Here is a 16691-nt window from a genome sequence, read left to right on the forward strand (position 1 = left end):
TAAGGTCGAGTAACACAAGCAGCGAGACACAACCCTGATCAGAGGTCAGTAGTAGGTCATTTACTACTTTAACCAGCGCTGTCTCTGTGCTATGATGAGGTCTAAATCCTGACTGATACATTTCATGAATGTTCCTGTGTAAGTACGAGCATAGCTGCTGTGCTACAACCTTTTCTAAGATCTTGGAGATGAAGGGGAGATTTGATATCGGTCTATAGCTGGACAGTTGAGAGGGGTCAAGGTCAGGTTTTTTAATCAGGGGTTTAATAACTGTTAATTTAAGTGATTTAGGTACATAGCCAGTGCTAAGGGAAGAATTGATTATATTTAAAAGCAATTCAATTACTCCAGGACAAATCTGTTTAAAGAAACATGTAGGTACAGGATCTAGTATGCAAGTTGATGAATTGGCTGAAGAGATTAATGAAGCTAGTTCGGTCTCTCTAAGGGGAGTAAAACATTCTAAACATTGATCTGATATTGCTATATTATCATCTACAGGGTTAGTTATAATACTGTCTGGTTTTAATTTAATAGACTGAATTTCACATCTAATATTTTCAACTTTACCAATAAAAAATTTCATCAAACCTTCACTGCTATGTAATGATTGAGTGTTTCTCTCTGTAGTGGTTTTATTCCTAGTTAGTTTTGCTACTGTGTTGAATAGGAATCTAGAATAGTTTTGTTATCTCCTATTAAGGTGGAGAGAGAGACTTTTCTAGCATCGCTAAGAGATTGTCTATAGTTCAGTAGACTCTCCTTCCATGCTGTTTGAAATATCACCAGTTTGGTTTTGGTCATTTACGTTCTAGTTGTCGAGTGGTCTGTTTTAAGGTTCGCGTTTGATCGTTATACCAGGGTGCTAGTTTTTTCTCTAATTTTCTTTTGAGTGGAGCCACTCTATCCAGCGTGTAGCGGAGTGTTGACTCTAAGCATTCAGTCTCCTGATCGAGTTCCCTGGGATCAGACGGTGATCCAAATCTAATTGATGTCTCTGGGAGGTTGTTTATGAAGCTCGGTGCAGTAGCTGATGTGAAAGTACGTTTTACGCGGTAGTGAGGCGAGGTGGAAATATTATGATCGATATGTATTATGAACGAGATAAGATAATGGTCTGAGACAACTTCAGACTGCGGAAAAATTACAATATTTTCTCTATTTAATCCGTCTGTTAGTATGAGGTCAAGAGTGTGACCACCATTATGAGTAGGTCCGATTACGTTCTGATTATCCCCTACTGAATCTAAGATGGACACAACCGCTGTTCTCAGAGGGTCTTCCGGGTTATCAAAATTATAAAAGAATTAAAGTTAAAGAATTAAATTTATGACTAGGTTTTTGTGTGACGCCTAGATTTTGACTATGGATGAGACCAACACCTCCTCCTCTACCAGCTGAACGAGGCTGATGTACATAACTGTATCCAGGATTTATCATTATAATGGTTAAGGCTATGGGTTACTGATCAGAAGGTTGGGCCCTTGAGCAAGGCCCTTAACCCTATCTGCTCCAGGGGGCGCTGTATCATGTCTGACCCTGTGCTCTGACTCCAACTTCCTAACAAGCTGGGAAATGTGAAGAAAAGAATTTGACTGTGCTGTAATGTGTATGTGATAAATAAAGACTTCTTCTTATGTATAAATGTACACACACTCAGGAGCACGAGTAGAATACGAATGAACAGGATTTTCATGAACACCAAATTTCTTGTGTAAACGCTCGTACAAACGATTTACACACAAACCCGTTCATATCCAGTTTTATAAATGAGGCACATTGTTAATTAGAATAAACAGATGATATTAAATCCTCATGTCATTCTGAATAATAAAATCCCACACATCATCTTTAAAGTAATGAAAATGTGTTGATGAAGAGTGTGTCATTGTGTCTCTGCAGGTTGTATAATTGTGGTATCTCAGATGAAGGCTGTGCTGCTCTGACTTCAGCTCTGAGATCAAACCCCTCACACCTGAGAGATTTGACTCTGTGTAGAAATAATCTAGGAGTCTCAGGAGTGAAGAGTGTCTCTGCTGTACTGGAGAATCCTCTCTGTAAACTGGAGATACTGAGGTAAGATCATCTCTCTGAGAGTCACATGACCTGCTCCTCAGTAGGACACATTCTCTAATAGTGAGACTGAAGCAGAGGTTTTAGGTTCATCATCAATGTCCTGAGGAGGAAGATTGTTTCTTTTCATTGCACACTGATGATCTGTCACAGAGTCTTTGGGTCAGATGTACGTATGTGAGAAGCTGCAGCACAAAACGTGACTTGATGCGACTGCAATGTGTCTAAAATTACTGTGAAATTTACTACAACACTGTAACTAATCACACAAACTGCAGCTCAGACACAAACTAAATACACTGTGTGTGATGCAGGGTTTAAATGCAGCAGGGAAACGGTGCGAATCATCTCAAAATATAGAATTTATCAATTAAAATGAGAAGTTAATGTCATAGAACTTAAAAGCTAAAAAAAAAAAAAATGGAACATTTTGATTTTTAAATAAAAATGGAGTCACTATGAAGAGGGTTGCCAGATCTGCTTTACAGAAGCAGTCCAATGGACTTCACTGTAAATTTATCAGTCTCATACTTACTTACTTTTTCCCCTCTGGGGAACACAGACCACTGATGACCTTCCACCATCTTTCACAGTTGTTCTCTAACCTCTCCAGTTGTTTTCACTCCTTTAGACCTATCAACACCCAAAGTATTATTTTAATGACTTTGGGGGTCATTTATCGATCTTTTAGTAAAGTTGTGTGTAAATGTTTGCGTGAGTCAAACCCAACTCGAATTTTCCACCGGATTTACAAAAGTCTCTGAAAGTCTGATTTTCTTCGTACTCGCTTTAATGATTAGTTTTATTTGTCTTCATTTATGGGTTTGTATTGGCTCTCTGTTTATATTCTTTAATAAACTCCAATAATATAAAACATCTGGTTTTCACAAATGTTCTCAGTGGTGCTCTTAGTCCCTGATCTAGTGAACTAGCATGAGGATGTGTTTTTGATAGAAACTCCAAAGAACTTCTAGAAGTCTCTCTGGATAAAGGAGTCTGCTAAACGCTGTAAACATGTTAAAAATAAACAGTTTAAACTCAACTGGATATTATATAAAATTACAATATATAGTTTATACATTTTCATTAATCCATGCAAATGATGTGATTTGAAGTTGATCAAGTCAAGGTTTACATTCGTTAGTCTGGGGCTCAAGCTGGGAAATGTGAAGAAAAGAATTTGACTGTGCTGTAATGTATATGTGATAAATAAAGACTTCTTCTTATGTATAAATGTACACACACTCAGGAGCACGAGTAGAATACGAATGAACAGGATTTTCATGAACACCAAATTTCTTGTGTAAACGCTCGTACAAACGATTTACACACAAACCCGTTCATATCCAGTTTTATAAATGAGGCACATTGTTAATTAGAATAAACAGATGATATTAAATCCTCATGTCATTCTGAATAATAAAATCCCACTCATCATCTTTAAAGTAATGAAAATGTGTTGATGAAGAGTGTGTCATTGTGTCTCTGCAGGTTGCGTTATTGTGATATCTCAGGTGAAGGCTGTGCTGCTCTGGCTTCAGCTCTGAGATCAAAACCCTCACACCTGAGAGAACTGTATCTGGCTGGGAATAAACTAGGAGACTCAGGAGTGAAGAGTCTCTCTGCTGTACTGGAGAATCCTCTCTGTAAACTGGAGAAACTGGAGTAAGATCATCTCTCTGAGAGTCACATGACCTGCTCCTCAGTAAGACACATTCTCTAATAGTGAGACTGAAGCAGAGGTTTTAGGTTCATCATCAATGTCCTGAGGAGGAAGATTGTTTCTTTTCATTGCACACTGATGATCTGTCACAGAGTCTTTGGCTCAGATGTACGTATGTGAGAAGCTGCAGCACAAAACGTGACTTGATGCGACTGCAATGTGTCTAAAATTACTGTGAAATTTACTACAACACTGTAACTAATCACACAAACTGCAGCTCAGACACAAACTAAATACACTGTGTGTGATGCAGGGTGAAATTCTTAAAGAGGAAATTTTGTTCTGTTAGTGAGGATTCTTTCAGTACGTCTGTGTCTAGCTGCTATGAACCGGGTTGCCAGATCTGCTTTACAGAAGCAACCGAACAGACAAGCAGTATTAAACTTATGCAGTTTTCCTCAATAGTGAAAACACACACACACACACACACACTATGCACTAAAATATGTCAAAACATTGTGTTTCATCATAAATAAGGAGTGATTTTTAAATGATTTCACTTTGATAATAATAAAACAGGGTCTAATGTTCTTCCAAGTCAATGGAATGTGTGTAAAATAACAGACAAACACATTCTGCATAAATAAAACAGTCAGACTTGTTCTTGTCAGTACTGAATAATCCATTTATACATTCAGTATCTCTCTGTCTCACACACACACACACACACTCATTTCAAGATACACAAAGTATGTCTTGATATTCATAAACTGAGAGAGTGAAGAGTGTCATTGTGTCTCTGCAGGTTGAGTGAGTGTGGTGTCTCAGATGAAGGCTGTGCTGCTCTGGCTTCAGCTCTGAGATCAAACCCCTCACACCTGAGAGAACTGAATCTGGCTTGGAATTATCTAGGAGACTCAGAAGTGAAGAGTCTCTCTGCTCTGGAGAATGATGAACGTTACAAACTACACAGACTGGAGTGAGTAATGATATTTTTTAGATAAACACTGAAACAAATTAAAAGACTGACAGCATTATTTTGTACATTATTTTGAGTTGCAGTAAATATCAGATAATCAGATACTGGGTTAAAATTGTACTATATTCTATTTAATCAGACTTTTTCTAACAATGAGCTTTAATGCTGTTTGGTGTTGATTTAAAATTGATGTGAAAGCAGAAGACAGGGAGTCAGACAGAGTCTACAAAATGTCAGCACTGAGTGCATGAGAGTGATTGTAAATGAACACCTCGTCTCCTTGTGACACCCTGCTGTCTCTGACTTCATACTGCTGCTTTTGTCTGAATAAGATGATCTCGGCTTTTCCCCGTTTCTGATCGGCAGCGGATTTTCTTCTCCACTCTCATAAAAGCGAATTAAAATCATCATCTTTGATGCCACACTGCTACAAATATTTTATTTAAGGAGTCCCTTTACTCTGACACTCCTTCCAGCACTCCACCTCCACACCGTGTCTTCTGTCATTCCTGTAAAGTTCCCCTCCGCTTGTTCTTAACGTCTGCACTTAAATACACGTGTAGAACAAGAGATAAAACACACAGCAGTGATCACTGTTTTCAGAATAAAGCTCTACAGCCTGTGCTTGTATAAGAGCAGTGATGTGATGGTAAATATCTGCTCATGTTCCTGTTAGATCTTGTGGAAGTTCTCATCTGTTCTAGCTGAATGTTCTAACAAATGTATTCTATAAGAATGAAGGAATGTTGAATGATTATGAACAGGAGATGATAATGTTTTCCTTGCAGCAGAGATGATTACATGCTGTTGATCATGAAGTACCACAGTCTAGATTTTGGTTATTAATTCAGATATCTGTCTTTTACATTTTAATAGACTACACGCATCTCTGTTCTGAGTAGAACGACCTGTGACCCCTGGACAACATTTCCTCAATCCCAATGAAAACCTGAGGGATTATTTGGAACAGCAGGTGAAAAACCACACGAACTCCAGCTGAACCCAGTCAGTGGAAGACGGAGCCGAAATGGACAGGAACAGTTTCATGACATTGGTGGGATTCTCACCTGACAGGATTAGCATCTGAGGAGTTTATGTGAAGAAGCCCCTAGGAGACTCACCACAAGTCACATTTCTCACTCTGTCCTTTAGTTGCTGTTTAATATAGTGTAGATCTTTTGGTTCCAGGATCAGATCTAATCTGTTCTTTATTTTCTCTGATATCTGATCCCCATTTCTTTGCTAGTATCAGCTGATCATACCCGGTATGGGATCAGTGCCTTCTCTATTACTTAAGTGTACTCTACTTGCTATATTTTGAAGAAGTGAATATAAGTACAATATAATTATATAATGATATTATTTGTGCTGTGTAAAATTAGTTCATGTATTTAACATGAATTTTTGTCTAACAAAGTATGCAAGAGCTTATTTAGAGGTTATTTCAGGTGTAATGCTTAAGTGATTGAGAGAGAGAGAGAAACACACACAGATCTGGAGAAATGCAACAGTTTTTGCAAAAATGTATAACAAAAGTTTTTTTTTTATTAAATGTCAAAACATTTCATTCCTTCAGTTTTATATACAGTACAGTGAGAATGTGTGAATTAACATAACTGCAGAGTGTGTGTGTGTGTGTGTTTATGCCTCGACTGTTCCCTCCTTCACGATGGCCATCGCCAGGTTACGCGCCAGAGCCAATCGCAGCAGCTCCAGCTTTGTGGACTCGACATCATCCTGAAACACACACACACACACACCACTTCATATCCTGTATACCACAGAGATTATTCAGATCTGGATTCTGATTGGTCAGAAGGTGTTGATTAGTTTTCTATAACAGCAGCTCTGACAGTAGTGCAGCTGTGAGTCCCAGGTTTATATTAATGCTCTGGTTCTGATACGTTATCGTTTCTATAGTAATATGGAAGTAGATTTGTGCCAGATGTACCGAACATAACTTTTTAAGAAATGAACAAAAATATATTTATTCATTTTGGACGACTCTAATGTTATTTGTTATTTGGAGTGTTACTCTTTGGTTCAGTTTGATGTACATCTTATATAATTTTATATTTTTATAGTTAATATATTAATATTTATATATTATTTCATTTAAAAACAGGACAGTACATTTTCCTGGTACAGTCAGCACTGTTTATTATTGTAATAAAGTTCAGCAATATTTAACTTTTACTTTTATGTCTTCATTCAGTATCAATTTAAAAACTATCGGTCGATTCATCGGTTATCGGCAGGTACTGCTGATCTTAGTTATCGGTATCGGTAGCATCCATTATCGGTCGTCCTCTAACATTCTGTTTAGCCAATCAGGCGATTGATTCTCCTTTAAATATAATACAGGGGTCCTTATTGTTTTTGTTATTTCAGGTAATGATGAAACATAACTAAACCATTTAAACCATAAATAAATTTAAAAAATAGCAGTGTCATATCAAATTAAAACACTGATTTAATTATCTGTCGTTTCTGAGATGTGTTGATGTATCTTGAAGAGAAGCTCTGTAATGGCTACATCATTAATAATGTACCCTTTTATTAGATTTATATAAATAATGAGACCAAAAAAAGGGATTTCCAGGTGCAATGCTAAGGTTTTTAAAACAGAGAGAGAACTGAAGAACATGTTTTATGTACACACACACACAGTAAGCACCGAGGAATGTGAGTCTGTCGCTGAGGATCATGGCAGGTCCAAGATTATCGATCAGATCCAGATCAGAGAATGATCCGCGTGTGCAGTAATCCTGCAGAAACCTGCACAGCACATGCAGCACATCATAAATATTAAATAGATTTTTTTTAAAAAGCATTTAATTATTATAATGTTGAGGAGTAATATACAGTCGGGTCCATAAGTCTTTGGACACTGACACAATTTTGTCATTTTGCATCTGTACACCACCACAATGGATTTGAAGTGAAGCAATCAAGACGTGACTGAAGTGTAGAGTTACAACTTTAATTTAAGGGGTTTAACAAAAATATTGCAGCAACCGTTTAGGAGTTCAAACCATTTTTTGCAGAGCTCACTCTGCTCCACATCACTAGGTGATGGATGCAACCAGAGCAGCTCAGCACGGTGGTAGTCGCAGGGAGGGTCACCATGGACCAGCTCCTGAGAACCGCCTCACCAACTCCTCACCTTGGGACAAGCCCATGCCGACCGCGACGAGCCCATTCTGACTGACTCGCCCCCATCACCTTCCCGGGCCAACAAACCCTGGTTAGCCAGCTGCACCATCCACACCCAGCCACAAGCGCCCATCGTCACTGTAGAAGTAGGCAGCATGCCCATCCCAACCCTCCTCGATTGGAGGAGCACAGTTACACCTGGCCGGTGATCTTACCCTGTGCTGCCACAGTTGCGGGAGGCTCTCGGTGTCCTGTATGCACGGAGATGTCGCCGAGGTCTGGGTTGGGATCGTAGGGATGAGTCGCTGTTACAGGTGGGGCTTGTGCTGGAACTTCTGGTGTCACTACTCCTGGGGAGAGACTGGCTAGGCTTCCCAGCAGTCCCAGCCAGTCGCACAGAGATAGCAAGACTCAACTGCCGGTGGAGACAACCATGACGGAGCTTGCCCCGGGTATGGGCCACCTACCCCGCCCAAGAGGAGGACAAAGCCGGTCTGGTTTACCCAATTGGAAACACTGGTCTAGTGTATGAATTTTAGATATGAATTTTAAGGTAATATCGTCTCAAATGGATCACTATTGGTTTTTTATTAACGAGAAGTATAAGCCACTTCCTAGTCAGTGGCACATGATGTCATACGCATGTAATGTGACACCGCAAAGTTTAGCCTAATACCCAGAGTCACAGACAGTGACTTTCTTCAGTTTACTGTTTATGTCACCATTACCTTTTATTTCCAACAAGACCTCAGTCTCCATCAGACGGAGGAGTAATTGTCAAGTGACTGAGGAAGAAAGTCCTCTAAGGCAGAGAAGAATTTTATATTAAACACCGCGGAGATCAAACTGTGCTGCACGAGCAAAAACTCATGTTTGTATCCAAAATGCTCCGCTGTGTGTAAGGGGCAGGGATCGAAAAAAATCAATCGGCCAACTAATTGATAATGAAAATAATCGTTAGTTGCTGCTCTAATATATATACATCAAACTATTTAAAACTAGATAAATTAAAAAGCTGCTTAAATGTTGTTCCTCAGATGTACCCCAACTCCACACCATACTGTTCAGAGTGCTTTTGCTTTTATTAAAGATTCCTATTTTGGTGACACTTTACAATAAGCTCTCATTCGTTAATGTATTAACTGACACGAACTAACAATGAGCAATACATTTGTTACAGTATTTATTCATCTTTGTTCATATTAGTGAATAAAAATACAGTCGTTCATGGTTTGTTCACGTTAGTTCACAGTGCATTAACTAATGTTAACAAACACAGCTTTTGATTTTAATAATGTATGTGTAAATGTTGAAATGAAGATGAATAAACGCTGTAGAAGTATTGTTCATTCTTACCTCATGTTAACTAAAGTAGTTACAAAATGTTAACTAATGAAACCTTATTGTAAAGTGTTACCCGTACTTTTATTACATTAAGCTAGATGTTTACGTACTTACTTAATATTGTAATACTTAATGTCGTGTTTATATTAAACTTAATACCTGTTATTTTTTGTGACATATAAAACTAAAGTCTTAACACATGGTTTTGTTTTTAAATAAACAATTTGTAAATTGTTGCTAGTTAAAAAATGTTCATGTTTAAATGCATCATTTAAATATGAATGTAAATTTCTTTCATTTATATTTGAATGTAGTAATGTATAAAGGTGGAAAGATAATTCCAATAAAGATATGTATTTGTACATAAATTCAGGCTGAATCAATGTTCTGCACAGTCTACATCCAACTGTGACCTTAGGAATAAGTTGCCTGTCAGACATATTAATGTACTGTGAAGCGTTCAAGTGAGAAATAATTCAGAAACTGAATAATCAAATGTATTATTTCTTGAATGTTTCTGTTAGACATGAAATGAAAAAATGTAAAGTACTGATTATTTCATTTGTTTCTTTTTTATATTGTATTTGTTCTACTGGTTATTTACGTCTTTGTTCTTTTTTTTAACAAATATGCAAATAATGCATCAAGAATCACTTTATAATTGAATAAATTGTTAGTATTTTGTCTTCTGGGAGACATGTAACTGTCTTATTTAACGTCTGAAAGGCGGTACTAAATGAAGAAAAAGCTCTTTAAGAAAAATAACAATTTACACTGATCAGCCTGTTCAAAAGTTTACATCCCCCTGACTCTTAATCTATCGTGTTGCCTTCTCGAGCATCAGTGAATATTTGCACCTTATGTGATAGTCGTGTACGAGTCCCTCAGTTGTCCTCAGTGTGAAAAGATGGGTCTCAACATCATATAGTCACTGTTGGAAAGGACTCAAATATGCAGAAGATGCTGGAAAAGTAAAGAATGTGCAGGACCTGGAGGATTTTTCTGAAGAACAGGACAAACAAGGGACTCATGAACAACTCTCACAAAACATAAACACAGTCGCTGATCATCCGGGTAACGACACACGGGATTAATGATCAAGGGTGTGTAAACTTTTGAACATTTTTTTTTTTATAAATTCAGCTGTAATCTTGTCTTGTGGACTATATGTAAACATCTGTTATGTGAAATAGCTTCTTCAGGACAGGACTAAATAAACAACAACATGGGATTTTATGATCCATCTTATTTTGTTAACAGTATTAAGATTTAGCAGATTCCACTGGGGGTATGCAAACTTTTGGGCACAACTGTATATATCAATTTAGTGTAAGCATAACATTTTCAATCAGAATTTTCAAATATTTAAGTGACATACCAATATTTTAAAGTGATCTTGGTCTGTTTCTCCAAATAAATGGGAACACTTTAGAAGACTGGGATTCACTGGAGTTATTGATTGTGCTGCATTTTAAATTCTGGTCACTTTGGACCTACAGAGCTGAGATACTCTTCTGAAATGATTCGTATTCAGCAGCACAATGCAAGTCAGACCAGTGCGGTAAGGCATGAGGGTGAATGAAGAGAGAGATGTATTTATTGGGACAACTGTTCTTTAATTGCGCTTTCACAGCAGTATTTTTGGTGTTTGACATCATAAACATTTCAACCCTTTTCTGTGACGTATGCCAAACAATTTGTGTCTGTAGTGACAATATTCGGTTACATGTTTGTAGTCTTGTCCATATTTATAGTCTCATTTGTTTACATTTTATCAAGCTTGTATTATTATATCTTTATCCTTTTTGAGAAGATAAGAAATTTGGGTTTACAGATTATTCTGAAAATATTTTGATGGGAATATTATATTTCCATCCATTATTATGCATGAATCTGTTTTTCTTTATAATTATGATGATTATTTTGGTTAAAATAAATATATATATATGAATCACCTTATGTTGCAGCCTGACCAACAGTGTGTCGGTTTAAATGGTGGGTGTAGAATTTGATGTAGTCCAAGTTTACATGAGGATGTATGTCTTACCTGTATCTTTTTTATTTTTCTTTTCCAGCAGTTTCAGCATCGGACTCGTTTCCATCCTTTTTGGCCTCTCCTTCACTTGCTGTTTGGAAATCATCGCTTGCATCTGATTCAGCAACTGTCATTCTGCATTTCTGTTTCGTGGCTTACATTTTGAACCCTTAGCAGTAATAAAAGTTTTCCATTTGTGCATTCAAGTTTGTTTTTCCTTGATTTAATGTGCTTGTGTGGGTATTTGCTACGTGACAATTGTTTACTTCACAGTACTTCATATATGGGAGTATGAAAGACTCTGCTACTTATAAACATTGTGTGATATTAATTACAGTTTTTAATCAGTTAATATATAACTGCACAAAGGTAGATTCTTTCACTATTGCATGAATATGTGCTCTGTGATTTAGATTATGAAGCACACAGTAAATTGACAGTATGTGAATGTCATAGTAATGTGGGGGAAATGATTTAATGAAAAAAATACGAGGTGTCAGATCTTTTTATTCATTTTAAATACAGTAGAATTATTATAGTACAAATATAAACAGGTTTAGTTGGATCTTTGTAAAATAATCAGTAATGGATCAATATAAAGGCCATGTTTTACAGAATATTGAGTAGTTTCTAAACCAATATTAAGAAAAATATTTGTTCCATAGTAGCTATGAATTATTTTTATTAGTAAAACCATAGCAACCACAAACGTTTTTTTTTCTTTCTATTTTTACTATGGTCTATTTGCACTAAAACCATAGTTATGTCAATCTGCAAAAAACAAAACAAAACCATGGTTTCTGCATAAAATCCATTAGCAAAGTTAATTTAAGGGATGTTTTTAAGGAATAAACACATTCCTTTAGGTTAAATCCATGGTTTTGTCTGCCAGCGAACGTTATAAACCAGACCAAATGCGGACCTAAGTGGACGTTCGCCACGTCCGGGGGACGTCCCCTGTTTGCTGGGATTTCCGTCTTGCGTGGAGTTACTGAATGCTGAGGAGGAATTGTTGTGTTGTTGATGATGTTTGTTTTTAATACACTTCACTAAAACCCACAGTATGAAAAAAAGAGCAAAGAATTATATAAGAATCTTATAAAACCCAGTAAAGCTTGAGATTATTACTTGTCACATTACAACAAAATAAAGCTATAAATATGAGAACATGTATAAAACTGAACAAACTAAATTAAATTAACTTTTAAATTAATTTCATTAAGATTGTTATTAAACATGGACCTTTACTTTCATTAAATAGATTTATTATTTATTGTAGGCTCATTTTGTAAGTGTTAGCAACTATATATTTAAATTATTTTTCATGTTTTTTTATTTTTTGCATCCGTCTCCGCCTCCATTCTCCCTCATCCAAGCTAACCGGAAGTGGCTCGACAGGAACCATGTCCTGCTCTGCTGAGGACTTCACTCTGCCATCCTGCTGGTGCAGTGAAAGTGAGTTTTGTTTCATTCCTCCTGACCACCAGAGGCAGTGCAACAGTAGTGGATGATCCCAGCGCCAGACAGATAGGCCGAGAAAATAAATACCAACGAGGTCACGTGGTGACGTGAGCTGAGCGGAGGTGATATAGCCAGTGTTTTTCAAAGTGAGGGCGCTAGGGGGCGGCCTCGGTCAAATGTTAATGCCATTTGGGGGACCTTGCTCTGGAAAAGTTTTGGAACCCCTGATATAAATCACTGCAGCTCAGCTCTCCACCTCTTCCGCTTTCTCACCTTCGGATTAGATCGAAGTTTTTCATCATCACATCAAGTGCAGCTTTCTCGGAGCAGCGATAATTCGTCATCCTAAACTGTGATGATACATTTAGCACTGCTCTATTGACTGGTAACTTGTTTATTTTCCGGAATGTTCACACTGATAAGTGCAGGCTTCTCTTCTACACGCTGTCGAGCTATCAGCCCTAACGAGCTTCCTCCTGATGATGGACGTGATCTCTACACATCATGCCTGGGTATTCAGCATCTGAAAGAAGCACTTACAGACACATGTCTGCAGTGTAGTTGGCTTCCAATGTCTGAGAGACAGCTGCGTTTATCTGGACTGGACCACAACCAGGACACTAAGATTTTGGAAGCGAGTTTGGGTTTGAGGCAGAGAGCTCAGAAACAGTGTGTAAAAGATTCTTAGGATACTGCTGCTTCACAGGAGGAGCATCACAATGGGGTGTCCGTTAAAACAGCTTGAGGCAACATTCATTTTAGTTTTATTTCACCAAAGGCCAGTACATAATCATGCCATAGGTGCATCAGACTAGTTTCTAAGCAAATACATAAGGAATATGAATTAACAAATAAACTAAATCAACAATAAATTGCATAACCAACAATTCAGCCGATACAGCATATCAAAAAATCTGAATTAGGATAATTTACATTTGTACACAGCCACAACACCACATGAAAATTCCTAAGCAGCAAACCAAGAACAGAGTAAACTTCTCTACTAAAACAGCACTTTTTCAAAGCCACTAATTGGAGTCGCAACAAGCTACAGCTGTGAACAGTGGGTGGTTCTTTAATGACGTCAACAGTGTCATTTTTACAAGCGTGCCTTAACGGCTACTGGCCTTCCCTCAGTTAAAAGATCTAGCTCATGGGAAAATAATTTGGCAGGGCACCTGTTATCAAAGAAGGTGTCTGGCGTTTCTTCACACATAGCAGAGATGAAACGTCTCTTGCCGGCCCTGCAGCCAACAGACTCAGTTCCTGCTTCTACTATGGCTCCCAGTGAGTACACTTGCTTGCATTCTTCTAACGAGGAGGCTACTGTCTCACCTTTTCCTTGCCATAGACCCCACAATGACGCTATGTCTACATGGGCTTCTGACACACATTTTCAGGATGTGTGGTCTCTGTGGCTTTGGGTTTTCTACAAGGTCTTTTGGATGGTGGTAGAGCAGTATCCACCTTAAAGGTTTATGTGCCAGCTATCTCTGACCATCATCTGCCTGTGGACTGCTTGACTTTGGGCTACCATAACCTGGATTGTAGTTTCTTAAAGGGTGCTAGGTGCCTCAATCTGGCTCGTTCTCCGGTGTAGAGTTTACCCCTGGTTTTGGAGTCCCTTTGAACCATCGGCGAGGGCCGGTCATAGATGGAAGTCGTTGAAGGTGGCTTTTCTTCTGGCTGTGGCATCTACAAAAAGGGTCGGTGAGCTTCATGCTCTGTCCGTGAGTCAGTCATGCATGAGATGGAAACTGGAGGGTACTGGAGTCGTCCTCTGGCAATTTCCAGCTTTCGTTCCTAAAGTGCTCCTACACCACTTCATTGATCAGTCCATCGAGCTGTGTTCCTTCCAGCCGATGGGCCTTGAGCAACGTTCTCTGCTCCTGTGCCCCATACGAGCCTTGAGGTTACGGTGCAGTTAAGACAGTCGGAACAATTGTTTGTCTGTTATGGTGGTGTCCCTCTGTCTAAACCGAGGCTGTCACAGTGGGTAGTTGAGGTTATTGCCTTAACATACAAGCAGGCCGGGCAAACCATGCCCAGATCAGTCACTTGCCATTCCACCAGGGCTGTTTCATCTTCATGGGCTGCCTTCAGAGGTGTCTCTTGGTGACCTCTGTGCTGTAGTGACATGGTCCTCTCCTTGCACCTTCGTGAGATTCTGTCAATGTTGTTTCATCCCAGGATGTGAGCTGGGCTGTGCTTTGCCAGTGACCCCTGGTCTTTTCTGGTGAGTTACTCCTCGTGACTTTTCTGGTATGAGTCATCTGCTACTGTTACACCGTCTCTGGCGGCCACCCGGTATTCACAGAACCACGGTTACATTCATAACCAGTGTTTTTATTATTAATTTAGGACTGTATTTTAATTCAGTGCTTTTTGTGCATCCATAAAAATAACGCATAAATACTATTATATAATATAAACATGTTTATATATATATATATATATATATATATATATATATATATATATATATATATATATATATATATATATATATAACAACAGTATGTTTTCATGGTCCAGTCAGTACTGTGTATTATTTTAATAAAGTTCAGCAATATTTTATTTTGAGTGTTTTCCTTCAGTATCTGTTTTAAAAGCTATCGGTTGATTTAATCAGTGAAAAATGTAAGAAATTATTATTTTTTCTTTAATTTTTTTTTCTTTCTCTTCTTCTCCCAGAAGACGAGAATGATGATTTTTCCCCAGCTGGAATGTCAGAAATGAGGTTTATTCCGAGTCAGAAGGTGGGAATGATGTTTTTATGAGGGGAAAGGTGGGTAGATGTTCATAGGCTGTTTTTCTGTCATTTCTTAAGGAGCTAAAACACACAGTGCATTAATTATTGTTTAACCTGGACTGTGTTTTAATGGTTTTAAAATCAAATGCTTCTGGTTACTTTACATTCTATGAAAGGGTTAAGTTTAATACAATTCTGTGAGAAAGGGACGAGTTTAATTTAATCAGTGTAATGAGACTGGTTATAGAGGTGTGTGTGTGTGTTTAAAACACAAGCCATAATGTTATTGTTTGTCCTCATCACTGAGACTGAATTAGTGAATGTAAAAAGAGCTGTGATTAAAAATTTGAGGCTGCCCATGTGTGTGTCCTGTACAGTATGTGGTTCCAACATGTGATCTCTCCATCTGCATGCAGAAATAAAGTCTCTTTTACACCAAAGTGAAGTGAATTCATTTCATCACTCATAGTGAATCAGTTTTAACCGAAAGCAGTGACTATATTTGCAGCAATTTTCTGTGAATAGTAACACAATGTGCCTTGTTTACTACGCTGACTACATTTACAGTAGCACTTGTTTCTGGGAGTGATGGAGAGATGGCATTAATCAGTTTTCCTCTTCACTTTTGGAGGAAAAGGGGATTGCCCCATAACATGGAATACATTTATAGTATGTATGCATTAATATTTCTTTTGCTTCTATGGTTAACATAAGATAACATTAGGATGTGATTCATTTTAATACATTCACATAAGCATGCACAACAAGTGAACATCAATGAACGCAAGCAACTGCTCAATTTAACCCACGAAAGAAGTTTGGTCAATAGTGCAAAATAAACAAGGCAAACAATGGCATTTAGTAGAACATTTTAATATATAATATATCCAGGGAGAGAGTAGATAACTTGAATGGGCGGTCTTCATAGAAACTCATTCCACCTCCTACATGGAGAGAAAGATGGCAGAAAGCAGGCCACTTCTATGCAATTCCTGGAAAGTGAACAGGCTGAAATTAATGAGTGAAATTGATCAATAAAATGACAATGCCTATAAAAATACTGTACCCCGTATTATTTATTTATTTATATATTTCCCTCCTGAATGTAAATGTTGAGGGTGGGGTGGAGGAGTGTTGTTTCAATGCTAACAACCAATAAATATAAATGTTAGTTAGAAAAAACTAAACTTTCATAGATCAAAGTCTTACCATGGTTGGCTGTGCAGCA

General features: G+C 37.8%; 1 protein-coding gene across 25 annotated transcripts in view; it reads left to right on the top strand.

Annotated features, from left to right (window-relative positions):
* LOC128616309 (uncharacterized) overlaps positions 1-16691 on the top strand; it is a 250341-nt gene that overhangs the window by 212983 nt on the left and 20667 nt on the right. For 23 of the 25 annotated variants that reach the window (XM_053638889.1, XM_053638893.1, XM_053638880.1 and 20 more), the window contains one exon: positions 1903-2076. The exons of 1 other annotated variant lie outside the window; for it this stretch is intronic. In XM_053638889.1, coding sequence (XP_053494864.1) covers positions 1903-2076 — 174 coding nt within the window. Of the gene's footprint in view, positions 1-1902; positions 2077-3564; positions 3739-4541; positions 4716-5591; positions 6906-16691 lie in introns of those variants that run through there. One more of the 25 variants, XM_053638904.1, reaches the window with a different exon arrangement.

The sequence above is a fragment of the Ictalurus furcatus genome, chromosome 12 (genome assembly GCF_023375685.1).
Source record: "Ictalurus furcatus strain D&B chromosome 12, Billie_1.0, whole genome shotgun sequence".
NCBI classification, from domain to species: Eukaryota; Metazoa; Chordata; class Actinopteri; order Siluriformes; family Ictaluridae; genus Ictalurus; species Ictalurus furcatus.